This window comes from Trematomus bernacchii, unplaced genomic scaffold, assembly GCF_902827165.1.
Source record: "Trematomus bernacchii unplaced genomic scaffold, fTreBer1.1, whole genome shotgun sequence".
NCBI lineage: Eukaryota > Metazoa > Chordata > Actinopteri > Perciformes > Nototheniidae > Trematomus > Trematomus bernacchii.
This window is the reverse complement of record NW_022987803.1, coordinates 3,953,686-3,981,584: the sequence shown is the minus strand read 5'-3', so window position 1 is coordinate 3,981,584 and position 27,899 is coordinate 3,953,686. Positions and strand designations below refer to the sequence as shown.

At 40.6% G+C, this 27,899-nt stretch overlaps 1 protein-coding gene across 13 annotated transcripts in view; it reads left to right on the top strand.

Annotated features, from left to right (window-relative positions):
- Positions 1 to 27,899, top strand: part of cenpe (centromere protein E) — a 158,632-nt gene that overhangs the window by 122,008 nt on the left and 8,725 nt on the right. For 6 of the 13 annotated variants that reach the window (XM_034150564.1, XM_034150565.1, XM_034150561.1 and 3 more), the window contains 14 exons: positions 4,932 to 5,147; positions 5,258 to 5,344; positions 5,499 to 5,582; positions 5,731 to 6,129; positions 8,061 to 8,288; positions 8,531 to 8,614; positions 10,349 to 10,465; positions 10,560 to 10,781; positions 11,942 to 12,043; positions 16,901 to 17,026; positions 17,110 to 17,280; positions 20,193 to 20,399; positions 23,481 to 23,690; positions 24,058 to 24,198. In XM_034150564.1, coding sequence (XP_034006455.1) covers positions 4,932 to 5,147; positions 5,258 to 5,344; positions 5,499 to 5,582; positions 5,731 to 6,129; positions 8,061 to 8,288; positions 8,531 to 8,614; positions 10,349 to 10,465; positions 10,560 to 10,781; positions 11,942 to 12,043; positions 16,901 to 17,026; positions 17,110 to 17,280; positions 20,193 to 20,399; positions 23,481 to 23,690; positions 24,058 to 24,198 — 2,394 coding nt within the window. Of the gene's footprint in view, positions 1 to 346; positions 497 to 939; positions 1,102 to 4,931; positions 5,148 to 5,257; positions 5,345 to 5,498; positions 5,583 to 5,730; positions 6,130 to 8,060; positions 8,289 to 8,530; positions 8,615 to 10,348; positions 10,466 to 10,559; positions 10,782 to 11,941; positions 12,044 to 16,900; positions 17,027 to 17,109; positions 17,281 to 20,192; positions 20,400 to 23,480; positions 23,691 to 24,057; positions 24,199 to 27,899 lie in introns of all 13 variants that reach the window. The other 7 variants (XM_034150568.1, XM_034150567.1, XM_034150557.1 and 4 more) reach the window with 7 other exon arrangements.

Sequence of the window (27,899 nt, the reverse complement as noted above, 5' to 3'; positions counted from 1 at the left end):
AATCAGCCATTCAGGGCTGAAATAGAGGGATATGAGGGATGTCTAAAATGTATGATCCGTTTGGTATTTTGAGCAAAACACTTTATGTTTTTTATATATCTGATACCCATAATATATGCCTAGAAATAACTTGATAGGAGATCTTTAAATCTTGTGAAAGTCCACCGCTGTTGCAAGTCTCCGGCTGTAACAGTCCACTACCGCCCGCGAGGACCCAGGTTCGATTCTGGCCTGAGGTCCAAAAAAAATCTCACGTCCATTCGCGACCCACCTATCACATCTCTGCGCCCCACACTTTGAGAAACGCTGGTGTAGCCCAAACATAAATTATTTTTTTCCCAAACAGATGATTGAGAATCAGGAGGAGCTGAGGACAGCCCTGGAGAAGAACCGCCAACGGAGGGAGACGATCAAACAGCTGGAGAATGCACAGACATCCCAACAGGAAGCTCCTCCCAACGAGACCAGTGCACAGATAGAGGAGCTGCAAACACTTGTAAGACTTCCTTAATGCTTCTGGAATACTCTTTTTTTACTAAATGACATTTTGTAGGATACTCTGACAACAACTCTGTGCTTACTTCAGCTTTAAAGTATTCATTGTAAAATCTAAACATACTATTACTGACACCAATATGATTCTTAATTTGATCCTTACTTCATCAGAATCATGTTTGTTCTACAAACTCCTTTAACCCCACCTTTGTTGTCATCTTAAAGCATGTTTTTACAAGTCTCAACAGAGGAGTTACCTCAGGTTTACTACAAGGCTTTGATGGACATCAAAAAATCATGTTACATTTAGTAAAACTGGACTTTATATTTACTAATTATCACCTCTTCAGGAACAAGTGGCACAAGAAATGTAAATGCAAGCTGTAAGTAACTTTGTACAAAATAGATCTTCACTTGAACACTTGTGGTGGTAATCTCTTTCAGATGATGGAGAACCAGGAGGAGCTGAGGGTGTCTCAGGAGAAGGTGAGAGTTCTCCAAGATGAGATCAGCGCACTGAAGAGTCAGAAGGCAGAGCTGGAGAGCAGAGCGAGTGATGGGAGTGATGCAGAGATTACCCTCCAGCTGCAGGAGCTGCACAATCAGGCAGGACTACACTCTTTTGAATCAATCCAGTGAATTTAGACACAATCTTAAGTGAGGCATAATGTGCAGTGAGGCGGTCATTATTGGAATAAGAACACCCAACCGCTTCACGTAGGGCTCCATGATCAACCTGAATCCAATAATGACCGCCTCACTGCTCATTATCCCGCTTATTACACGCCCACATACTAAATAAACGAACAACTTTACTCCGAAAACGTATTAAAGGTGTCCTATCATGCAAAATGCACTTTTTGATGTCTTTAAAGGTCCTTGCACACCAAGCCGATTTTCGGCGTCGATAGATGTCAATGAGCGACGTGTCGCCCTACTCAGATTGGTGTGTCTTGGTGTGTACTGCACCGTCGTGTCTTTTCGGCCGTGCCGACACCTTCCGCCGCCGATTCGACATGTTGAGTCGGGAAGCTGTCGGCTAAAGGCCGTCGGCCAAAGAAATCACTCTGATTGGCTGTTCAGCTTAGCGAATCAGTGCATGATAAGCGAAAACAGGGTTCCCGCGGGGTCTTAAAAAGTCTTAAATTTGATAATCTGAATTTAAGGCCTTAAAAAGGTCTTAAATATGACCAAAAAAATAAGAAAGGTCTTAAATATGATTTAGAAGGTCTTAAAAATTATGGGATTTGAAAGGTACTTCTGTGTTGCGATTGCGTCTAAAATGTGTTTTGGGGGAAATGTCCGGGCTGCAAAGTAACCTGTACGGTAAGAGCCTTTCAGTTCCCCCCAACAATTTGTATTGAAATAAATCAACATGGAACCAGTAATCACTAACTTTGTTTCCCCCGGCCCCTTAACGGAGAACACCCAGCTAGTAACCTAGCAACCAAGCTTCAGCTAGCGGCAGTCAGAAACTCATGTATCTTCGAATCTACTTACAAATAAATATGGGGAAGTATAAGTTCAACCGTATTTGGTTGGAAAACATCGAATTTAGTGCTTGGTTGAAACCAGTGGAGGGAACGTGTTTGAAGCCCGCTGCACCTTTTGCAAAAGAAATTAGCGTTTGTTTGGCTAATGTAGCGTTAGCTAGTGCAGCAGCTCCCGCAACAACACCGTTGGACCTCCGGGCGACGTTTGGGTCTTCAACGTCAACCCTAAAAGCGGAGGTGCTGTAGACTAGGGCTGTGCAATTAATCGTATTTTAATCGCAATTACGATTTTGGCCTGCCACAATTACGAAAACAACATAATCGAAAAAAACAATTATTTTGCTTTGCTAGGTTTTGTCACTGCAACATATTTGATCTAATTTATTTTTTTCTCATTTATTTGTATTTATCATATTTATATATGTTTAGTAGCTTGTGGAAGTGTGCTCCAAAATATTTGTTGATCTTGTTTATTGGTATTTATTATTTTTGATATTATTTATTTAAATGTAAATATAAATGTATCATTTATTTTTGTATTGGTTTTTCAGTTGAATTATACGTTCAGGGTAATCAACAGTTAAAAAGACACTGTTCAAATGATTATTTGTATTTGTTTTAAAGTTCAATAAATGGATTTTTTCAAAGTCAATGAATAATCGTATTTAATAATCGTGATATCAATTATTGACCCAAATAATCGTGATTATGATTTTTGCCATAATCGCACAGCCCTACTGTAGACGCTAAATACCGTAGTTAAACACCAATCATACAACAGCAAAGATGAAAGATTGTAGCCAAGGCAGCAGAGCTCTGAATATAGCTCTTGTTTCTCTCTCTCTCGCTCTCTCTCTCTCTCTCTCTCTCTCTCACACACTAGGGATTATGGCAAAAATCATAATCACGATTATTTTGGTCAATAATTGATATCACGATTATTAAATAAGATTATTCATTGACTTTGAAAACATCCATTTATTGAACTTTAAAACAAATAATAATTTGAACAGTATCTTTTTAACTGTTGATTACCCTGAACGTATAATTCAACTGAAAAACCAATACAAAAATTAATTAAATGATATATTTAAATAAATAATAAATACCAATAAACAAGATCAACAAATATTTTGGAGCGCACTTCCACAAGCTACTAAACATATATAAATATGATAAATACAAATGAATTAGACTCAAATTAATTGGATCAAATATGTTCTAGTGCACTGTCACAACCTAGCAAAGCAAAATAATCGTTTTTTTCGATTATGTTGTTTTTGTAATTGTGGCAGGCCAAAATCGTAATTGCGATAAAATACGATTAATTGCACAGCCCTAACACACACAGAGACACATACACACTTTTTGGCTAACACAGTTCTTATCTGTACTGTTATGCTGTTATGTTCAGTCATTGTTCTTATGTTGAACATGAATACATTTGATTTGTAAGTAATTATGGGATGTATTTCTTCTTTCATAGCAATTTTCCTTCATACTTTCTTGCCGTGAAATAGGTCTTAAATTCTATTCGAAGTGGTCTTAAAAAGGTCTTAAAAAGTCTTAAATTTGAGTTGGCGAAACCTGCAGGAACCCTGGAAAAGGAAGTGAGGGACCCAAACAAACTATTAAGAAGGCAAATCTGAGATTTCATTTAACTCCAGCCCTCGACACAGGTTCAGGAAAGCCCCATGAGCTTCTCGCTGTAGAGTGAAAATGGAACGCACACGCTATTTGTTGTTTGTTTATATCACGCAGTCTGTTCTTCTTCTCTCGGTGTATCACGCAGCCTGTCTTCCGGTTGTTGCCTCTTTTGAATGACGAATACACACTACCGCCACCTGCTGGTAAGGAGAGTTATTGCCACTCACGCATGCGCAGTTCGTACGTGCAACTTGGCCGTCGGCTGAAGTCTTTGCGGTGTGTTCCAGTGCGAAAGATGGCCAAGACGTGAGGCGACGTTCCGTCGGGACGTGTTCTTTGGTGTCAGTTTGGTGTGTAAGGACCTTTATACGTAAATATGTGTCCCCGCTGTGTAAGGGAACTCACAAAGTGTCAGAAAATAAACCCTCTCTCTTTTCCTCCGTACCCACATCTCTAAAAACGGGGGTATAACGGAGCTGATCCAGATTTGCGTCCGATATGACGTAATATCGGAATTGTGGGCGGGCTTTACACCCACGGCCCTATCAGAAACGTCGCCACCAGAGAATCAGCCATTCTCTAACAGGGCTGAAATAGAGGGATATGAGGGATGTCTAAAATGTATGATCTGTTTGGTATTTATATATCTGATACCCATAATTAGGGCTGCACGATATTGGAAAAAACTGACATTGCGATTTTTTTTTCCCCCCCCTGCGATATATATTGCGATATGAAAACATACAGGAATTGAAGAAAAGACCGTTTTTTTTCGCAAACCATCCTTTCTTGAACTTTAATGCTATACAATTGGTATTTTTTTTAACTATATTTAACCGGAGTAAGGATTTTAGTCACGGACGTCTGGATCTTAAGTTATCAGAGCAACAAGCTGAGCTAGCTCGGTTAGCAGCGCCGATCTGCCCTGGAGAAACACATGAAACTACTTTATTCAGTGTTTTTACCTTTAATCACCGGATCCGTTTGATTTAGAGATTTGATTGTGGTTTGCTGTGCATGCAGAGCCTGCATGCCACTCACTCAAGTACCCCTGACATGAGAGCCGCGCAAGTTTTCCTTTTGTAGCAAGCAGCAAAATAATTGTAACATGACGTGTTTGAGTTAATTTGCCTACTTAATAACTTCTATAATGTCGGAATCAACCAATCTGAATCGAGTATTCAACTATGCCGTGAAATAATGATTGATAACCATCTGAACTGAATGATGATTTTCTTTGTTTTCACATCACTGTTTATTTGAAATAACAATTAGGACTATATTTTAACTTAACAGATTCAGACACTGTCTGAGGAGCTTGAGAGTGTGCGAGCAGAGAGAGACGCTCTGCTGTCTGAGAGGACGCCCGACACTCACAGTGAGGAGATGGAGACGCTGCAGTGCAGAGTGACGTCTCTCAGTGAGGACAGAGACCAGCTGCAGGAGATCCTGGAGGGACTGAGGCAGGAGAAGCAGCAGCTCAGAGACCAGCTGGAGGACAGGATGGAGATGGTTAGTTAAAATGGGTTCTTCTAAAGAAAGAAATATTAGTTTATGACTGATTATTTTAGATCTTTTTAGAAAGGGGGGGAAAAGAAACTAACGTTTTTTTTTTTGTGCAGGTTGCCCAAGCCGAATGTGAGTTTAACCAGCCAGAAATACTGACCTCAGAACTGCATGTTGAGGAAGTAACCAACCTTCAGAAAGAGGTAAAAGAATAATACTGAAGTCTTCTGATGTTGGCTTAGGTCTCTTCATGGTGTTTTTTTTATAATAATAAATAATATTAATAAATTCCATTCGCATCTTTAAAATCCCTGGTTCAATATTCAAAATACTGAATGGGCCAATTTTCCTCCTCAGATAAAGCAACTGCAGGATACTTTACAGACTGTCAGTGAGCAGAAGAGCCTGCTCGAAGTCGATCTGCAGCGTAATATGGAAAAGGTGAGGGGGAGTGGTCCGTGTCTGAGATCTGACACTTGGTGGTTTAAGTGTTTGTGTGTTACAGAGCGTTTGCTCACATTTTTATACATTTTCCTATTCTATGGATGATTGGGAAATATTTGATTGTTATTTATTTTCCTGTTTTTAGGCTACAGAGACTGAGAGCCTTCTACATTCACTTGAACAACAACTTGAAGAGCACAATCAGAGAAACATCGACCTGGAAACACTAAGCCTAGAGCAGCAAGCTCAGCTACAACAACAGGTTTGTTGCGGTCAGAGCTCCACAGAGGAGATGGAGAAGCTGCAGAGCAGAGTGACGTCTCTCAGTGAGGACAGAGACCAGCTGCAGAGCAGAGTGACGTCTCTCAGTGAGGACAGAGACCAGCTGCAGAGCAGAGTGACGTCTCTCAGTGAGGACAGAGACCAGCTGCAGAGCAGAGTGACGTCTCTCAGTGAGGACAGAGACCAGCTGCAGGAGACCCTGGAGGGACTGAGGCAGGAGAAGCAGCAGCTCCGAGACCAGCTGGAGGACAGGATGGAGATGGTAAACACTGAGTACTATAGTTTGAGATTCTTGTATATACTGACCAGTCCCACTATAATCAGGCCCAGTTTCTTGGGGAAAATTCCTGCTGGGCCCCCGGATTATTTTGTACTCTCCCGAAATAAAAAGCTAACGTTGGGCTATAAACTACAATACTGTTGCATTTCTTTACATCAGGGGTGGGGAACCTACGGTCCGCGAGACCATTTGATACGGCCCTCGAGGTCATTTATAAACACACGAAAAAATTAAGAAATTAAAGAAATCTAGACCGCAAAATAATTAAACAAGCGAGCTCCTATTTTTCCTGGCCAAGGACAGGTTCCTTGAACACAACACGAGCGTAGCGTGTCATCACGTGGTGTAGTGCTGACGGAGAGCCCCAGAACGCCGCTCCGGCACTTCAAAAATTGCAGTACACATAAGGAGCTGTACACATGCCGCAGTTTTTGCGTGGCTGTGTCTTTAGTTGTAAGCCCAGTGACGATCTGTTCCTCTGTCATATGATCATATAGACCAGCGCTCCCCAACCTTTTTTGCACCACGCACCGGTTTCATGTGAGAAAATATTTTCGCGGACCGGCGATCAAATTGTGGGGGGATAAATATGACATAATACAACCTGTGATCCTGTTTAACTGGTTATTGTGTTAACTGGTTAGCTATTTTCCATTGGGTTGAATGTTGCAATCAAACACACCACAAAGGCATATAATTGCAACAAAAACAAACGTGTCTACGGCACCGCGGAACAGACGATTAGATAACAAGCAAGTAAAGTAGCGTTTTTCAAAGCATGGGTTCAGACCTTAATTGCCTCGGCTATAGTTCAATCGATTTTATTTATTTATTGCAGGCTTCATTTATATGCTGCAGTTTACAGATAATCTGCCCGTTCAAACACTGACTCAACACAGTTTGCTGTCTCAAAGTCTCTCGCACATCCGCAAAAGAAGGAAGTAATCAAAGTAAATGCGTAAGCAGATCTAACCAGTTGAACACCGGCATAAAAACAAATATAAAGTGCATAAAAATACAACTCACCATTACGCTGAATTAGTGGGAGCCCTGAGCTTGTGTCTCTGCAACAAGCCGGTCCAATCTAGGGGTAATGGGAGACAGATAATGGGTGTTGCACTCATTTTTTCCAGCTTGTTTTTAGCGGGGCTTTTTGTGGGTTTAATATTAACCGCTCTATCGAAATCAGTCGGAAGTCGCAACGGCTCATTTAAAAATAAACGTGGATTTGCGTAAAAAAAAATGTGTTTCTCGGGGTTCGGGTGTTTTGTTTGATTTTAAATAAACAAAGTCTTGGCTTTCAGAATATGAAACTTTTATTTCCAAAATCACACGATAAATACATGTTTGAAGCTTGTAAAGGGAAGATGACCGGCACTTCTCACTCGCACTGGGCTCTTCCGAATCGCCGCTCCCCCTCCCTCCGGAGGTAAAGGCGTATAGTAATCATAGATAACACGGCAGGTTCCGTGACAGTTTGTTTTCATCTGATTTCAAATAAACAAAGTCTTGGCTTTCAGAATATTAAACTTGTTTTGGCAAATTCAGATGATAAATACAACTTTGAAGCTTGTAACGGCATAATTACAAGCGGAGAACGGAGCAGCAGGCATAACAACAGCCGGTGTTTCTCGTGAGTGTTTTCCCCGGGAAACAAACACAATACACACAAATGCAAAAATACACAAACACACACACACTCTCGCAAGCTTCCCCCAGACCAGTAATCCAAACTGAAGTTACCTACTGTAACTCCAGTTTCTATGAGTATTGGCGTAGCCCTCTAAGGCTATCGCTATTGGGTAATCCCGCTGCGCAGGGGGATTACCCAATAGTAATAATTGATGATTTTCTTTGTTTTCACATCACTGTTTATTTGAAATAACAATTAGGACTATATTTTAACTTAACAGATTCAGACACTGTCTGAGGAGCTTGAGAGTGTGCGAGCAGAGAGAGACGCTCTGCTGTCTGAGAGGACGCCCGACACTCGCAGTGAGGAGATGGAGAAGCTGCAGAGCAGAGTGACGTCTCTCAGTGAGGACAGAGACCAGCTGCAGGAGACCCTGGAGGGACTGAGGCAGCAGAAGCAGCAGCTCAGAGACCAGCTGGAGGACAGGATGGAGACAATGCACACTGAGGTTTGTGACCAGTTGCTCTGCCCTCTGTTTCCATCCCCCATGTCTGTTTTCATCAGATATATTAGTAGTTGGGTATGCTGTCACCCAGCATGGCGTTCACACAGTTTTATGACCCCCATAAAAGAAAAAATAACTGAGAAGAACACCTTTTCTTCTCTGAGCTGTTCAAAATGTCTTTTGGGTTTGGAATTGTTTAGCAAGTATTTGGAGGATGATTTATCAATACATGTATGCTTCGACAGATGGCAACTCTCAATATGTCTCTCCAAATTGTCACTGAGCAGAAGAGGAAGCTGGAAGATGATCTACAGCAGAACATGACTATGGTGAGAAAACTCCACTTTATAGGAGAGTCCAAGTTGCAGGGTGCGTACGGGTGCTGGAAATCCTTGAAAATGCTTGAAATTGTACGAGGTGTTTTCAAGGTTTGAAAAGTGCTTGAATTTTGGGAATGGTGCTTGAATTTGGGATAAAGTGCTTGAAATTGTAAATGCTTTACTTCGCTTTTTAGATTAAAAGAAAATAAAGAAGTCTGAGCGCGCTTAATTGCTTTGCTTTTACATAAAACAGCTCCGCTCCGGCATTCCCGCGCTATGCGCGTGACCTGCAAGTGTTTGTTACGTGTGTGACCTGGGCATTCTGATGAGAGTGATAGATGACAGTATGCCAGGAGGTTGCCGTGTCAACGAGCGTTGGCTAGCAGAAGACAAATACAAGCCATGGCTAAGACGAGGGTCAAGCGAAGCCCAAGAGTAGCCTCCTGCAAAGTGTGCAACAATAACGATGCGAGAGTCTGCGCTGACGAGCCACACACCACACAAAAGGTATGCTGCAGTAGAACATTTTAGATTAGGCTATCGTTGCATCTAAAATACATGACACTTTTCTCTGTGCGCGGCAAAACAAGCTCGCCAAAATGGCTTCACTAGTCTGGCAGTATTTTAAGTGTCCGAAAATGACAATAAAATAGCGGTATGCAACGTGTGTGTGAAGCAGAAATCCTGCAGCTCCACCCGCTGTGACGGACCGGTGAGCGGAGCAGAACACACATTAAGAGTTAGACCTAACACACTTAGCTATTTTATCTACCTCTGGAACAAGCTAAACTAGTTATAAATATATTTATTCTTCACTGTCGGGTCACTGTACTGGATCAGTGAGCTGCAGGAGATACTGACGGGCTGTCAGGAGAGAGAGAGGGGAGAGAGGAAAAGAGAGCGATATCGGTATCGGCCGATACTGATTCCGGCGATCGGCTCCAAAATTGGCGATCGGAGCATCCCTAATAATTGTATATGATATGTTTTATAATGATTGATCATGAAAGTGTTATCAAAGCTGGTGAAGTTGCAGCTAGTTTGAATGACTTTGTATACTACAGAGTAGCTTGTGAATTTACTCCAGGTGGAACTAAAGTCTGATTTAACACTTGATTATATTTCACATCATTCATCCACATCTGTAAAGTAACTAAAGGTATTAAATACATGTAGTGGAGTCAAAGTACACCATTTACCTCTGACTTGTGTTTACTGCCAACCTAAAAGTACCTCAAAAATAGTAATCAATAATATATTGAAAAGTTATTTGGCTGATTGTTTTATATTGGCTCAGCCAGGTTATATGGGATGCCCAGTCTACGTACAGATGGGTCACTCATTTTGAAATATTAAACTTAGTTTTCTTTTCTAACATTTTTAATTTTTCATCCTCATGTAGAATGCTATTATGAAACACACATTTGGTTGTTTATAGCATAAAGAACATCTGATTTAATGTGAGGTAGGGAAATAATCATTTGAGTATAAGTATGTGTATATAAATATGTAATTTACAACAGCTGTAAGATGCTTGAAAATGCACCTTGAAAATGCTTGAAAAGTGCTTGAATTTGACTTTGGAAAAGGTGTAAGAACCCTGAAGTTGGCTGTGTTAAGTTTAGATGATTTATTTGTGCCTTTACTGGTCGATTGAGTTATAAAACATGCAAAGTTTGTCATTTTTCTGCTCCTGATAACAGATGCACATTTAAGTTTCTAAAGATACACATTTTTTCAAAGGCTTCCACAACACAAGAGCTTCTGAAGACCGTCCAAGAGAAGCTGTGTGAGCAGCAGCAGATGAATTCTGAGCTGGACAAACTGTGTCAGCAGAAGGAGAGCTCTTTAGATCAACAGGTTGGTGTCCAATAATCACTTTGTTATGAAAAGCAAGAATATACTTTTATAAAACTGGTTTTCAGACTAAAATGATCTGCTTCCTTCCTCACAGAAGAAGACTCTAACTGATAAACTGGAGAGCATTGAAGCAGAGAGAGACGGTATGCTCTCTGAGAAGGAAAGCAGCGGTCAGAGCTCCACAGAGGAGATGGAGAAGCTGCAGAGCAGAGTGACGTCTCTCAGTGAGGAGAGACACCAGCTGCAGGAGACCCTGGAGGGACTGAGGCAGGAGAAGCAGCAGCTCAGAGACCAGCTGGAGGACAGGATGGAGATGGTAAACACTGAGTACTATAGTTTGAGATTCTTGTATATACTGACCAGTCCCACTATAATCAGGCCCAGTTTCTTGGGGAAAATTCCTGCTGGGCCCCCGGATTATTTTGTACTCTCCCGAAGTAAAAAGCTAACGTTGGGCTATAAACTACAATACTGTTGCATTTCTTCACCACAACACCGCTAAGCTAAAGACGGCTAATGTTTGGCGTGCTGACGCATACGTAGTAGTTTCATGTAGACCAGTGGTCAACAACCTTTTTAAGCCCAAGATCCCCGACCTCGGATCTTGTGCTTAAAAAGGTTGGTGACAGGGAATGTCTCAAAGATACGTCAATCAAGTGGCACCTGCTAACGGGGTGGTGGATGAAAAAAAAACATTATTTCTTTACTTTTCTTTCTTTTGTTACATTTTTTTACGGTGAGCGATCTACCCGCACCACGCTCGCGATCGACCGGTTGCTGACCACTGATTTAGACACTTGTTAGCAACCGCGGTTTTTATGACACATAGAAGCTTTGGACATTCATCAGTGGAGTGTTTACTGATGTGTTTTATATCGTAGAACTAATTGTGAAAATCCATCAAACTTATGGTAACCAAAGACCTTAAAAAACAAGGGAACCTAAAGTAGTAAAATGGCTACTCATGCAGCTAAATACTTAAGTGAATACATTTGAGACAATATAACGCTCCCAGATTGCAGGTCTGTTAGTGCTGCCCTTAGTCTGCAAAACCAGATCAGGAGTCGGAGCGTTCAGCTGCAATGCTCCCTTTCTCTGGGACCAACTTCCTGTTTTTATCAGGGAGGCAGGCGGTGTCCAACATTTTAAGAGGGTTCTAAAGACATTCCTGTTTAATAAAGCCTGTGTTTAGAACTAGTTTCAGATTACCCTATGTTTATCTTCTTGAGTCCTACATTTTATTGTATTTCTACTGTATTTTTGTTGTATTTTATCTCATGTTATTTGTTTTTTGTCGGAGAACAAATCTTGAAAATCTATTAAACTTAAGTAAACCACAGACCATAAATGCAGCAGCTCAGAGCTGGAGGACTGGGTGGAGTTGGTACATGGGCACAACTTTAAAGGATTGCTTAATAATGCCTATAAACCGTCCGCTTTTTTCGTCTGCTAAATTATGTTCCCTACCAATTCCAGGTCTCAGGCACCAAGGAGAAGCTGAGCGAGCAGGAACAGCTGAACTCTCAGCTGAGAGAGCAGGCTGAGAGAAGAGAACAAGAGACCCAGCTGCAACAAAGGGTAGGTGTCATTCATTAACTCCCATAGTTGTAACAGAATATTCCGCATTTTGGAAACCAGGCATATTCACTCTCTTGCCAAGAATTATGGGAAGGTTAATTTCCCTGTCACTGTAAATAAACAGGTTTAGAATAGGGCTGCACAATTTGGAAATAACTAATTGCAATTATTGTTGACTGATATTGCAGTTGCGATATAATTTGCAATAATAGAGGGAATTACCTTTTTCTTTTCTTTTTTTACTTAGTTTTCATTTCAGTTTCAGACTCATTATACAGACATATTCACATTTTAGTCAACAGTTTTTTTTCATTTCCATTTAGTTATATCTACAGAGCCAACATATGAAAAAAAACATGAGAGAAAATAGTACAAAAAGAAATTCCCCAAATAATAGACATCAAAATAAAATAAAATGATAATTTTTAAAACATTCTTTAAATTCTTATTGGAAGATCTATTTAAATAAAGTTCTTTATCAGAAAACGTTTAATGTTAATGCTAACACCTCGCAGCAGGTTTGTTAACACTCATACTTGTTTATAATAAATGTAAAGTTTCTGAAAATGAGCTGATCAGATTTCGGCCACTTTGTGATGTCACAAATGTTTTTTGGGTTGTGCAACCATTAGCCAATAAGCAACCAAGGTATCACCTGAATCTCCTCCGAGAGCACCATTGTGTTCTTTTTAACAGACGGTTGTATGGCATGCTACAATGCATGACCGGTTTGGTATTTCGAGCCAAACACTATGTTTAGTATACAAACCCCAATTCCAATGAAGTTGGGACATTGTGTAAAACGTAAATAAAAACTGAATACAATGATTTGCAAATCCTTTTCAACCTACAGTATATTCAATTGAATACACGTCAAAGACAATATATGTAATGTTCAAACTGATCAACTTTATGTTTTTTGGTAAATATTCGCTCATTTTTTATTTGATGCCTGTAACACGTAGCAAAAAAGGGGGGACACAGCCATGTTTACCATTATGATTCATCATCTTTCATCTTAACAACACTCAATAAGCGTTTGGGAACTGAGGACACTATTTGTTGAAGCTTTGTAGGTGGAATTATTTACTATTCTTGGATTCTCTGAATCTTTTGATGACATTATGGACTGTAGATGATGACATCCCTAAATTCCTTGCAATTGTATGTTGAGAAACATTGTTCTTAAACTGTTGGACTATTTGTTCACGCAGTAGTTCACAAAGTGGTTCATTGGAGTATGTATATCTGAGACCTAGAATATATTTTTGAAAAAGAGTATAATAGGGGACCTTTTTTAAATATCTGAAGTATATAGGGTTGAAGCAAAAAAACTTCCTATGGATGATGTCGCTTCAGAGGCTAAACTTGGATCATCGTTGTGACTCGTTCCCAATAAGCAGTCCGTACTGAGGTTAAGTTTCAAGATGTTCAATAGAGAAAATAAACAAACAATAAACAAAGTAGAACCATACGGTCAATAAAAAGGATCTGAGCCAAATCACCCTTTTTCTCTTTCCACGCAAACCCTTGACCTGTTAAGCCCGAGAGACCCCGGTACCGGGGCACTGCCGCAACATCTTGCAGGAAACAGTGTCTGAGGGCATGTTCATTTAATAAACTATGAATGTTTTATATCCATGTAACGGGAAGAAACTCATCTAACTGATCATTTTTATTTATTTTTCAAAAGAAAACCCACAATGCTAACACTGAGCCTCTGAATTAGCAACGAGCGAAAAATGCTAACAGATTACTGCACCGAAAATCACTCACTAAACCTTATTTATCTCTTCTCCACATCCATGACATCGATTCACATCGTGAGGTGACACAGAATTGATGGGTACCCTCATTATCACTGAATTATACGAATTTGCGACGTTATAAACAAAGACTGACATCAAAACAGGTGACGCTAGGTAGCTAAAAATGCTAACATTTTTACCTTGGCTCTGTAGTCTCTCCAAAGTGGTCTTCAATGGCATTAAAATGATAAAAACGCTGCTGAAGTTAATCCAATGTGTCTGTGTCCCTTTGAAATGATTTCTGATAATCCATGAGCAAACAGACGGATAATCCATGCTTTTACGTTTCTAGATGTCAGAGCTAGACTGTAGCTTCACTCTAATGCAAAATTACATGCGCAAAGCCCCCACCTTTTCGTTTCACAATGAGTGTGTGTGTGGGGGACCCCCCCCCCCCTTCGATTCTATTGGCTCTAACGGTCAGAAAGAGGTGTCAACCATCAAAATTGAGCAAGGGGGGCCAGAGATATGGAAAATCCACCCAAATGACCCCAGAAGTGGTTTCTTTTTGCTAAATCTCTCTAAAAAGGTCAAATGTCACTTGTTTTGCTTCAATCTTGATACAGGGTACTTATTATATATTGTACTTTGGATTCCTAAAGCTTTTAGTCTACCTTACCATCATCCAAGGGTAGTTTTCACTATAAGTAAAAAATAATTTTTGGACGGACACTATCATTTACAGTTTTTTACTATGTAAAATCTGAATTTTCTTTAAAATAAAAAACATCTATATTGATTCTGACTTTTCTACATCCAACTCACAGGTTTATCATTACTTTGAGAAAAAAGATTATTAATTTAACCCTTTTAGAAGGGAAGATATGGTAATTTGAGACCTGAAAAACAGGCTCAGGGCTTAACAGGTTAAACCAATAATAGCCGGAAGTGACTAATTGTGGTGTAAACAAATGATAATATCATAAGGAGTGTTTTGGCTCTTACAAGGGTCAAGTACAAAGAGTCGGACAGTCCTTTCATCTACTATGAAGCATCGTTTTCAATTTGAGAAGAGATGTGCTGTACTGGCACATTTTAAGAACACACATAAGGCGTTTTCACACCAAGTACTTTGCCGTACTTAGTTCATCAGAACTAAAGAGTTCTGATGAACTAAGTACAGATCGCGTTCACACCGGAATAAGTCCCTGAGGGAGGATTAGGCAAATGAAGCCGCTGACGTCACTTCTTCTTCTTCTGTTTTGGGTTTACTGGCAGGCCGCAAACAACTTCACGGCGTATACTGCCACCCGAAGTCCCCTGCCGGAAGTCCCCGGAGTTGGGGACTGGCTTCAGTAGTAGCTGCTGGGACTCCCAGCAGCTTCTACTGAAGCCTTCCGAGTAAATCGCCAGAAACGCCGACACCTCCTCATCTCCACCACTCCCATGTTTTCTTTTGTGTTGCCATAAGTTAGTCTCTCTGTGTTTCTGCGCTGAGCTAATGCTAATGCGAGGAAAATAAAATGGCGGCTTCACAAAACGTTTTGGGAGTTTTACGGGGCGTGGTTTGCAATCCGCCCAGCCAATCAGAAATGGGAACCTTTTTCTCCCATGAAAGTACCTGCTCTCTAGCAGGGACTGAGAAGGGGGTGGAAAGGTTCCCATTTCTGATTGAACTAAGTTGTAGTTCCGGATTTCTTTGGTGTGAACGCACATTTTCGGAACTATATCGGAACTAAAGTGGGAAGTACTCCGGTGTGAAAGCGCCTATTGTGTATTTCTCTTGTTGCTAAGGAGAACTCAGTTGAGTTTCTGCAGAGATATCATGTATAATCAGGGGTGCACACAACTTTCTCAGTGAGGTACTCGGATGAGTACCTGAAGGCAGTGTTTGGTACTCCACAACTTCTGGCGATTGTCAACGGGGGGGGGGGGGTGGAGTACAGCGCTTCGCGATTGTCAACGGGGGTAGAGTGCAGCGCTTCGCGATTGTCAACGGGGGTGGAGTGCAGCGCTTCGCGATTGTCAACGGGGGGGGGGGGTGGAGTACAGCGCTTCGCGATTGTCAACGGGGGTGGAGTACAGAGCTTCGTGACCGCGGAGCGTGTGAACGTTGTGATCAGCTGTTTTAGCGCAGGGCTGCTGTACAGACCGACGTTAACAGCAGCCCTGTCTGTGCACACGGAGACCGACTCTGTCGTCCGGTGATCTAACCGCCTTCTGGAAAAGCTTCACAAGTATATCGGTACGCAAATGCGCTTTGTGACACAAGTGACGGTACGCATTTCAGATTGTTGCCGCGCATGCAAGGCAAGTTTATTTATATAGCACCTTTCAACACAAGGCAATTCAAAGTGCTTTACAAAAATGGAAGACATTATGAAAATGGCATTTAAAATCAGTCATTAAAAAGAAAAGATAATAAAATAAACATTAAAAGAAAAAATACATGGATAAAAGTTAAAAGTTACAGTGCAGTTTAAGATGTGAATAGTTCAATTAAAAGCAGCGGCAAAAAGAAAAGTCTTCAGCCTGGATTTAAAAGTAGTAAGAGTTGCAGCGGACCTGCAGGTTTCTGGGAGTTTGTTCCAGATATTTGGAGCATAGTAACTGAATGCTGCTTCTCCATGTTTAGTTCTGACTCTGGGGACAGAAAGCTGACCAGCATGACAGCATGCGTACCAGTTATGTGCACCCCTGTGTATAATATTGACATAGCTTGAGTTGGAGAAGTCTAAGGTCGAATTTGATGCTTTCACACTGTCAACAGCTGAGGGCTGAAGCATCATATTGCTGGGTTTTCAATCTGTATCTTTCTTGTGAATCAAAAGTCAAAGTCAACTTTATTGTCAATCTTTCAATTTGTGTGTACAGACGGAGAGATCAAAATAGCATTTCCCACAATCCTGAGGAATACAAAATACAAATATATATATGTATATATGTATATGTGTATATGTGTATATGTGTATATGTATATGTGTATATGTGTATATATGTATATGTATATGTGTATATATGTGTATATGTGTATGTGTGTATGTGTATGTAACCTTCAACTTGAATGTTTGCTGGAGGAAGTAATTCTGGTTTTATCTTCTCCTTTCAGTTGCTCAGTGATGCAATCACAACCATGTCTGTGCCCAGAGAGCAGCTGAGCAGTCTGGATCAGAGCAGCAGTAGAGTGAAGGAGACGATGACCTCACAGCTACAGGAGTCTACTGAGCAGCTGCAGGTACTTCACAGATCAGATTCTAGTAATCGGCAGCAACACAAAGGTTGAATAACTCTGACACCACTGAACTCGTATCATTGCAGGAGTCCTTTGGAAAATTCCAGCACTTTATCGATGCCTGTTCCAAGTATAACACCACAGGCCCAGTCACGGTTGAGCGTTGCCAGTTTGCTCTGACCAAAGCAGCCACGCAGACTTACAACTGTGTGTATCGTCTGCAGCAGCAGGCAGCTCAGTTTGTGAGCAACACTATGGTAAATATATCAATATCATACTCCGTTTACAATTTCATAAAGGTTTAAAGGTCACCTATTATGCAAAATCCACTTTTTCATGTCTTTTATACATAAACATGTGTCCCCTCTGTAAAAAGAGATTTTGAAAGATTCTCTCACTTTTTGTCCTGATCCAATTATATAAAAACCTGTCTGAAAATGAGCTGATCAGATGTTGGCCACTTTATGATGTCATAACGTTTCTTTGGCTTGTGTAACCATTAGCCAATCACCAATCACCAACCAAGGTAACCCCCCCCACCTTATCACCTGAATCTCCTCCTAGAGCTCCTTATTTTCATCTAAAGCAGGGGTCTCCAACACGTCGATCAGGCAGCTTTTCAGTAGCTCGCCGCTCGCGGTTCACAGACTTTTTGGAAATCAGTCCGTGTCGCTGACTCTGCGGCTCACACACATGGATCTATGTTTTAAAAAATACTTACAGAGAATAAGTGTGCACCCACATGCAGTATTTTTGTTTGTATATGCTGTTGTAAATACTCCTGTTGTCTGCTGTGTTCAGACTCAAGTCTTGTTTGTGATGCCACATTCAAGACATTCAGTGTTAACAGAAGACCTAAGCTGCAGCTAGACTGCAGAAGCATTAGTTTTTAGTAGGGATGGGTACCGAGCCCCGGTATTAAACGGGCCCCGGGGCTGAATTATTAAAGACCGTGGTACCGTTAAGCTCCGACGTTATCGGTACTGGAGACATGTAAAAAAGATGTCTTGTGTATTATTGCTACACAAACATTATGTTGCAGTTTTAGTGTCGCCAACTCCGTTTCTAACAGACTGCAAAATGCGTCATTTTTTTGTATTTTCGATCTCCAATCCAGGCGAGAGATCTCTCTCCCCCGTCTGTGTGCGAGGAAGCGGGGCAGTTCACACATACGTAGCTGCTACATGCAGCAACACACACACACACACACACAGAGGAGATGGCGGAGAGAAATAAGCGCTCCGAGGTGTGGTTAAACTTTACCCGTCTCGCTCGTTGCCTAAAGTGCAATAAGAGTTTAGCATGTAATGGCGGTAACACGAGCAATTTGTCTAAACATCTCGCAAAAGTGCACCACATTCAGACGGAGAAATGCACCGGGTTCGACTGTCTTTCTAGTAGCTCTGTAGCCCCATCCACGAGTAACGTTTCCACGTCGGGTATTATGTATGCTAGCAGCAACACACGGAGCTAACTCAATGATACAAACATGGGTTAATGATTAGAGGTAACGGAGTTATTTATTTTGTTAAAGTTTCAGCCATTCTGTTTACAGTTCTGTCATCAGATTATTTAATAAGATTTGTTAAAACATTGTTGTTTCTTTTGATGTGAAATATTATGTATTTAATTTAAAGGTGGGGTAGGTAAGTTTGAGAAACCGGCTCGAGATCGCTAGAATTTGAAAATACACAACCGGAGAAAATCTGCCACTTCCTTACAGAGCCCCTCCTCGAACACACACGAACGCGCACATGACCAATGAGGGCACGAGATAAGTTTGTGCCCCGATGGAAGGCTGACAGGCAGGTAGGCCATCCAGTTATTTTAGCCGGGCCGGCTTACCTTAACGATACCCATCCCTAGTTTTTAGTTTTTGAGGATGGAACAATTTCACACACAGATATAGGGAGGCTAGAGCTATACAATTGGTTTACTTTGGTTTATAATGTAATGTCAAGACGAAGAAGAAGATGGCTGAACTGTTCAGTGTCAATCCTATGGAGATGGAGGTTATAAATCTCCAAAATAATGTTCAGCTTAAGTCTATTAGAGTGAACCTAAGTGGGTCCAGCATACACCTCTATGGTCATCTCACTAACTGTGAAAAAGAGTGAATGCACTTATTTTACACATGTGCCATAAGATGCTTGTAAGGTGGTGATTAAGGCGATATATTTACTATGTGGGCCGTAATAAGAAGTGAAAACATTGTCTTTTTCTCTTGGACATTTATCTGAATACTATGTGGGCCATAATCATATGTGAGAAATTGTTGTTTTCTTGGACCTTGATGTGAAGTTAAGATTTTTGATAAGCTTTGGGTATTGATATTTCACACGTACAAAAGTAGCTTAATTCTACTGATGAGTGCTATGTGAATAAATGTAAGGCAAGTTTATTTATATAGCCCATTTCAACACAAGGCAATACAAAGTGCTTTACAAAAATGAAAGACATTAATAGCATTAAGAAACATATTATGAAATGACATTTAAAAACACTCATTTAAAAGCAAAGATACATGAATAAAAGTTACAGTGCAGTGTGAGATACACACATCTGAAATGTTTAGGTCTGACGCTCAATCATTGCCAACTTTTTAGCAGCAATAGTTTTCTATCACCTCCCTTTCTTTCCTCTTTCTTGTTTAACTTGTCCTTTAGTTATTTCAAGTGTTTCATGCTAAACGAACCCCCCTTTGGAAAATTATTATTACTTTTAGTTTTCGCCGAAACTATTCCTCTTTTTTATTTTTAAATGCACATAGTTACGTTTTCCTTGTCTTTCGAGGACTTTTTTGGTATCCTCCGTGAACCAGGGTCTTGAAACCAAAACGGATTCCTGTACCCCATGGTACCTTTTTAGTTTTCGCCCAAACTATTCCTCTTGTAAGCGATGTGATGCAAGTAGCTCTCAGATGAAGAAAGGTTGGAGACCCCTGATCTAAAGTAACAGACAGAGAATCAGCACTTTTGAAACAGGGCTGAAACAGAGGGGTTTATGGGATGCTGCAATGATCCGTTTGGTGTTTGGAGCCAAACACTTCAGAGACATGTTTGTATATATCTGAGACCTATAATATATTGATGAGAAACAGTATAATAGGGGACCTTTAACTCTTTGTATCGGGTGATAACCTTTACACTCCTGCTCTGTGCCTCCCCAGGAGCACCTAAAGTTGCAAGCACAGAGCTACATGAAGGTGTTTAAGGAGCTGGTGAGGAAGGATCTAGCCGTTTTTAAGGAGAGGCGTGCGCTGGACGAGCTGCTGTGCAGAGTGAAGGCACAGACCAGCGTGAACGACAAGGATTTCCACTCCCTATGGGACAACCAACTGACTGAGCTGCTGGACAAGAGGCAGCTCTACCTGCAGGTAAACGATACTCAGCTTTTTTTATAAACTCGTATAAAGCCCTATTCGGAAAGGATTATATTACAGGGGGACTTGGGACATTATATATTGAGTGTATATTTAAACCTAAAGTGTGCTGCACTGTAATTAAGTCATTGTTACAGACTGATTCTTAACCAGAGGCGGAAGAAGTACTCAGATCTTGTACTTTAGTCAAAGTAGACGTACCAGAGTGTAGGAATACTCTGTTATAAGTAAAAGTCCTGCAATCTAACTAACTATTGGCATCTAAATATACTTAAAGTACCAGAAGTAAAAGTACTCATTATGCAGAGCGGTCCATTTCAGAATAATATATATTATATGCAGTGTTTCACCTAGGTTTACTGCCTTGGCAGGGTGCTGCTCGGGTACCCCCCCAACGGAAAAAAAATGTTGAATTTCTTTTTCTTTTTATCCTCTGGAGCAGAGAGGAGCTGTGGATTATTGTTATTGTACAGTAACAAAGTATTTGTACATTAGAAAGTAATAAAGTACAGTGTTACACTGTACTGTATTACTTTTATTCAAACTGTATTCCCTTCTTATCATGTAGCCTACACTTCTTCCTTTCATTGATACATTTAAATCACCTGACTACAGTATATAACATACCTGCTGCAACCCTGTGCTGCTGCTGCTTCTCTCTGCCTCATCCTCTATTGCTGGAGGCAGCTCCACCTCATCTGATCTCTGATATGAAAGCAATCGTGTTATGATCATATTGAGCTATTGGTGCGAGTCTAACATTAAACAAGCAGTCTGCTTGTCATACATTGCTGACGATACATTTTAAGAGGCAATTTGTTGAGTCACTGCCGCTAAATGCCGGTAGCATCAAGCTAGCAAATCCTGCATTAGCCTCACATCAACAGGTGTAGACAGAACATCCAATTATCCTGAGCTAATTTACTGAATAAACCAACTCACATCTCCTGTCTTTTTTTTCACCCAACTCATTAGACTATTCTTCTGCTGGCGTTTCATTGTTTTCTGTCAAATTCAATACTGTAGTTCAAAACCGCGGTACCTGCTCACCATCTGTGAGCTATTTTTAGAATGTGCACGCTACGTTCGTTGTCGCGTTCGCGGGCGTCCACCTGGGCAGGCTGTGTGTGTCCTTCTCCTCCGTGACGATAACGGCTTGAGGTTAAAAAATAATAATAAATGAATTTGAAACTGGGGGGGGGCACAAACAGGCAGACAGCAGAGCTCGGGGCAATAATGCAGATTTGTTTGACTTTTTTACACTTTGTTGTTCTCCTCCTTTCCTCCGCTCTTGTCTCTGATTGTGAGTGTGTGCATTCGCGTGTGTGGGGAGCGGAGCCCCGCCCTTCAGAAACAGAGCGGAGGGAGAATGTGAATACGCAAAGCAGTGGACACTGAAACATGCACATACATTGGATAAATAACATAGGCGTTTAGTTAATTTAATAAAAGAGCACATGTTCAATGTGAAAAGTGACCGTAGATAGATTACTTCAGTTGCAATTTGGTGCTATATATATTTTTTTTTTATTCAAAAAAACAAAAAAAACACCTTGAATTTCAGACAATGGTAGGGGAAACACTGATATGTTTTTATTATAATTAGACATAGAGCTAAAATAGAGGCTCATAGAATAAACTCCAACCTGTAACTCCTATAACGTTAAAAATAGGAACAAAGATAAATCACCCCTGGAGAAATATATCCAGTCCAAATAAGACATTTTGCTAATTATCTTTGTCCCGTGCATTTTGAATCATGAAAATGAGCACTAGCTGTCTCCAAAACTTCGGTTTCAAATCTGTTAAGGCGAGACACTACAGGTGAATAGGTTACTTTTTTTAACTTAAAGATATCAGCCAGAAATGTCTCCAGTTAATTACTTACATTAAGACAATTGTTTTTTGTATTACAAGTTTTATGAAATAGCATGTTTAAATATGCAAATGACCCATAATCTCATTAAATATGCGCATATTTTAACACATTTCAGGAACACAAATCTGAACATTGGATAAAGCCAGGTTCAAAATTCTTGTTTCATTTTGTAGTCATATTAGTATCTAAGGCTTTTACAGAAGGAATTTTGGATATCTCTTTTTATCACTCCATAAATCAGAAAATACTGTCAACAACTCTAAAATATCAATTTTCGCCATGTTTTTAGGTATAAAATGTTATATAATTCAGGCTATGAATGATATATGAACAAACCCTTCTGTAAAAATCTTCAGAATATTGATAGGAATATAACTGGAAGGTTTGGTGTATGTACGTGCTACTGAAGTGGAAATGTCTCACTCAGAATAGGAGAAAAAACTCATTTTGAGAAAACGACCTTTAAAGATTGCTGTGTGGCGCTACCTAAACCCTCCTGTTCTTTGGATGACAGCTTGCGCCTCGACGCACTCCGTGAAGATATTTCATGGTCAGGGTCATTTGTTTTTTGTCTAACATTGCTTCGTGCAAGTGACACTTGTCGTCTTCTCTGTGAACGTTTTTTTTGCTGTTCTTTTGCCATTTTGAGATTTAAATTTCCAGCGGAAAGCTAAACCAGGAAGTGTTTTAGCACACCACGTGGCGCATCTGAACGAATCACGTTGTCAGAAATTGACACCAGCCAATGAGATTTCGTTTTTTTGGTTTAAGACCCCTTTGTACTTTCACGATTGGTTGCTGATACAAAGGAAATGACCATATTTGGATCCGATGAGATTGTGCAGGAGAGACGGAGCTTTCCAACGATACCTCTGATTACTTTATGTTACGTTAGAATGCTAACTTTTGGTGAATTTAGGAAAAATCTACAGATGCAAATAGACAAACTATAGTAAAATAAACATCTAAATGTGTATTTTGTACGTTTTCCTTCCAAACGCCTGAAAGAAAACATGTTATGGAATCAAAATAGCACAAAATCTCAAAATTGACCAGTGCATGAAAAACGATGTTTTTGCCTGCCATGTCTCGCCTTAACTGTTGTTTCATAGTGGTTGCTTTCTATTCCTCAATATGTTTCCATTTCTCCAACATCACTGTACTGAAACTTCATGATAACTCTTTTGGTTTTGTAGAAAATGTCCAGCATTTTGGGGAAGCTCTGGGCCTGCATCGCTTCTTACCCCAGTGAGCTGTCTACTGATAACACTGACAGGGAGTGCTTCAAGGAGAAGCTGCAGTCACTTTTCTCCAAGCCAATGAACTTCTTCCTGATGGACAGCATCCTGAGCACCAACCTGGTATATTTATCTGAGCTTGTACACGGGAGGAAGATGACTCTGAAGGTATTGTTTTACATTCACATATCATGTTTGTTCAGGACTTAAAAAAACACAACGATTGTTAGAGATGGTATCAAAACGGCCCTTGGGCTACATTTTTAAAGACTGTGGTATCGATAAGCTCCAACGCTATCGGTTTTGTTATCGGTGCTGGAGAAATTAAAAATATATATAATGTATTTCATATTTATTACTGTAGCTTAAACGTTTTCTTGCACATTTTATCGAACCATCTCCGTTTCTAATTGCAATATCCTTATTTTTCGCTCTCTTCACTCCATAAGAGCGATCTCTCGCTTTCTCTTAAATACTCAAGGAAAGTGCAAATACCTTGTCTTTCTAACGTCCTCTTACCCACCCACTCCTGCAGGGCATCGTGGACGAGCAGGACAGTCTGTTGGGAGGTCTGAAGCTGCTGGAGGCTCAGGCTGAAGCTCAGCTGACAGAGGAGAGGAGCAAGATCACCTGCCTGCTTGTGCTCCAGCTAAAGCAAACCCAAGACAAAGTCAAAGTATGTCTGTTTTAATGTCCGTTTTATACGTGCTTATGTATGGTATCATCTAGGGATGCTCCGATCGATATCGGCCGATACTCACTCTCTGCCGATCGATCGGTGCTCTCTAAAAATGCCGATCGCCAGAGCCGATCGCATGACGTAAAATACATGACAAGGTCTAACTCTTGTGTGTTCTTGTGCTCGTCAAAACAAGCTCGCCAAAATGGCTTCACCAGTCTGGCAGTATTTGAAGGTGTCCGAAAATGACAATAAAATAGCGGTGACGGACCGGTGAGCGGAGCAAAACACACGAGTTAGACCTTACACACTTAGCTATTTTATCTACCTCTGGAACAAGCTAAACTAGTTATAAATATATTTATTCTTCACTGTCCGGTCACTCATTACTGGATCAGTGAGCTGCATGAGACGATACTGACAGGCTGTCAGGAGAGAGAGGGGGAGAGAGGAAAAGAGAGCGCTTCCGCTCATTTCTCCCGTGTTATTATCCAAAGTTAATGTAAACTTGAATAATGTAATTCATTTGAATGTAATAATTATGTTGGTTGTTGTTTGGAAGCGCCAGTGAATGAGCCCCATTAACTGAGTTTTAAACATCACTTTAAAGGAGACCTATCATGCAAAATGCACTTTTGTACGTTTATACATGAATATGTGTCCCCGGTGTTCCAGGGAACTCACCAAGTGTCAGAAAACACAACCCTCTCTATTTTCCTCCATACCCAAATCTCTAAAAAAGGGGCTGCAACGGATCTGATAAAAACTGATCCAGATTTGAACACTGTCCTGACGTCAGGACAGTGGCGCTACGGCTATTGGGCCAACTCCACCAATCAGGAGGAGACAACCACGGCATTGCCGTTCGAAAGCGCTGGAGACGTTGTAGTACATATGCCAGGCCTCTAGATGGTGCTGTTGCTCACAGAATCAACCCTTGCTAAAACAGATCTAAAAAATGTCAAATTGAGCAAAATGAGGCATGGCTAAAATGCATGATCTGTTTGGTATTTTGAGGGGAAAAAAAGTATAAATATGCCTTATATAGGTATGGTCCTACACTATATTATTCAAATATAGCATGATAGGTCCACTTTAAATTGAAGATCCCCATAGGCCCCGCCCACTCGATCGGATTGGCGATCGGTATTGGCCGATACTGATTCCGGCGATCGGAGCATCCCTAGTATCATCCAGATGTAGTGTAGTTGCCAGCATAGTGAACCCAGAAATGTTGAGTATCCCAAAGGGTTATGATAGAAATGTAACGTACGGGTCCCAGCGCATAGAAACTGTCGGATGCTAACGTGCATTTGCTGGGCAATTTGCACAATTAGCATAAGTTTTGTTAATTAGCTTTAATGGTATTATAGCCTATGTAGAAAATAGTGGACAATTTGAGTGGTTTTGGGGGGTTAATGAGGATGCTGAATACATTTTTCAGTGGCATTATTTGTACTCCCCAGTGTGCGAAAAAGCACACGTCCCACCGTCCGGGACGTGTTATTTACAATGTCGGACAAGTAGATCTTTCAATTGACTTGTCCGGCGGACAAGTGACGTTTTTAGCCCTCATTTATTGACAAATTATTGATAAACTCAGTTTACAAAAGGCAGAACTCATTCGCAAATTGTCCGTGTCCGCCATTGTTAGTTTAGAAATGTTAGTTTCGGTTCTGCTTGTCTATTCCTGCATCTCGCCGCTTTCTGTACTGTTAGACGGGGCGGGGCGGTGCGGGACGTGTAGCACAGTGGCAGGGTTGGGAAGTAAAATTCGGTTCCAAGTAGGAACAAATAACAATTGTCCGGTACCGGGATTAATAAGAGTTGTGAGGACAGGAGGCGAGGCCGAGCCCCGCGGACCGCAGCTCTCTCTGCTCCGGATCATCTGATCGCTGCACGGTGCAGTTCAGCGTCTCTCTCTCTTTCTACACACAGCGGACCCGCTGCCCGTTTAACAGCCTAATCTTTGTCAAACTTTCTTATGTTCTTTCTTTAACACGTAATGAAGGTTATTAAGCGTTTTAGCTCCTACGTTGTTAATATTGACGCCATTTCCTTTATGAAATAAAGCAGCCTCCCTGTCTGTGTCCTCACATCCCCCGACCCCCAGACTCGGAGGAGCACAGGGATGTCAGTATTGTTTATGAAGCAGGGTATAGAAAGTACATTATTGAAATGAAAATACTATTTATTTACAAACAGTGAGCAGCTGGGCAGCTGCAGCATGTGTATTGCAGGACATGTGTAAGCATGCAAACGTCTTTGAGTTGTAGAAACGCGCTAGGCCTATAGGCTATAAATATAATGTATTATTATTATTATTAGGCCTATGTGTTGGACATGTGTGGTTGGACTCTGTCTCACAGGCAGGTTGCAGTGTAACATCAGAGGAGACTGGGCCAATTGTACATTCTCAAACTGCACCACATAGAACTAACTAAACAATGCAGAGATTATTTTTATATAATTGTATTCAATAACCGTAAGAAATTAAACCGTATGAAGTGATTTGTAAATAGGAATACAGGTTTGACTTAATGTTTTCATAAATATGTTTTTCTCCCAGTTTGTCATGGGACTTATTTTTACCCTCTCAATGAACCGGAATCAAGAACCGAAAATAACCGGAATCGAAAAGCAGAACCGGAATCGTTAAAATCCAAACGATACCCAACCCTATGTGTGATGCAGTAAAATCTTACCGCTCACTTACGTTAGCGGTGTCGTAAAAAACGTGGGAAAATACGTTGGCGAAGAAGAAGATTCCAGTGGCCCCAATTTTGTGAAAAGTGAAAAATGTATTCGGACAAGTAAATTGCCAAACTCACTTGTCCATGGACAAGTACTCTCTAAAAACTTTTTCTCACACTGCTCCCGAGTGGGCTGATTTTGACTACCATGAGTAGTGCCGCGACCATTGGATATAGAGAGCACAAGATGAAATGTATTACCTCTAATGTGTACCTTTTTTTTTTTCAAATAAATAAGCAATCTGTCAAAACTAAATTATCCATTTCAAAGTTTTAAAATCCCACCGGGAGTACAAATATTGGCATTTTCTAGTTATGGACTCGCCATCCTTTATAACACCCAAAACCACTCCAAATCTGCTAAGCCATTTTTTAACTATTGTCGACACTCTATTGCAGAGGTGGGAGTAAGTCCTATATGTGCAAGTCATGAGCAAGTCTCAAGTCTTGACCTACAAGTATCAAGCAAGTCCCAAGTCACTGTGGTGAGAGTCAAGCAAGTCAAGTCATTGCTCAGGTCATACATAATTCTGATGAATAAGCCCAGTTTCCCCATTTAAATCAGTTAAAAGACAGTGGTTATGAAAATCGATTCAACCCACACTATGATCTTCATTACATACAGTTAATCATTTGAAATCTAATTTAGACCGATGACAATCATATTAAATTCATATTAACCCTAGAACTGCAGACAATATAGCTAGGACTCAGTCAAAAAGTCTGTTCAAAAAGGCAGAATTCCAGGTAAGAAAATCATATATGGCATTTGCCATTGCAGATATTTAATTTAAATGTCTGTTAACACTAGAACCGCCAACAGCGTCAGCACCTACACAGATATCATTTTCAAATCATTTCATTTGTTCCTCTTCATAATTTCCTTATAAACTAAGTAGGACGATTTCAAACTCACTTAATTGGGTTAATTTTGAAATTGCTTCA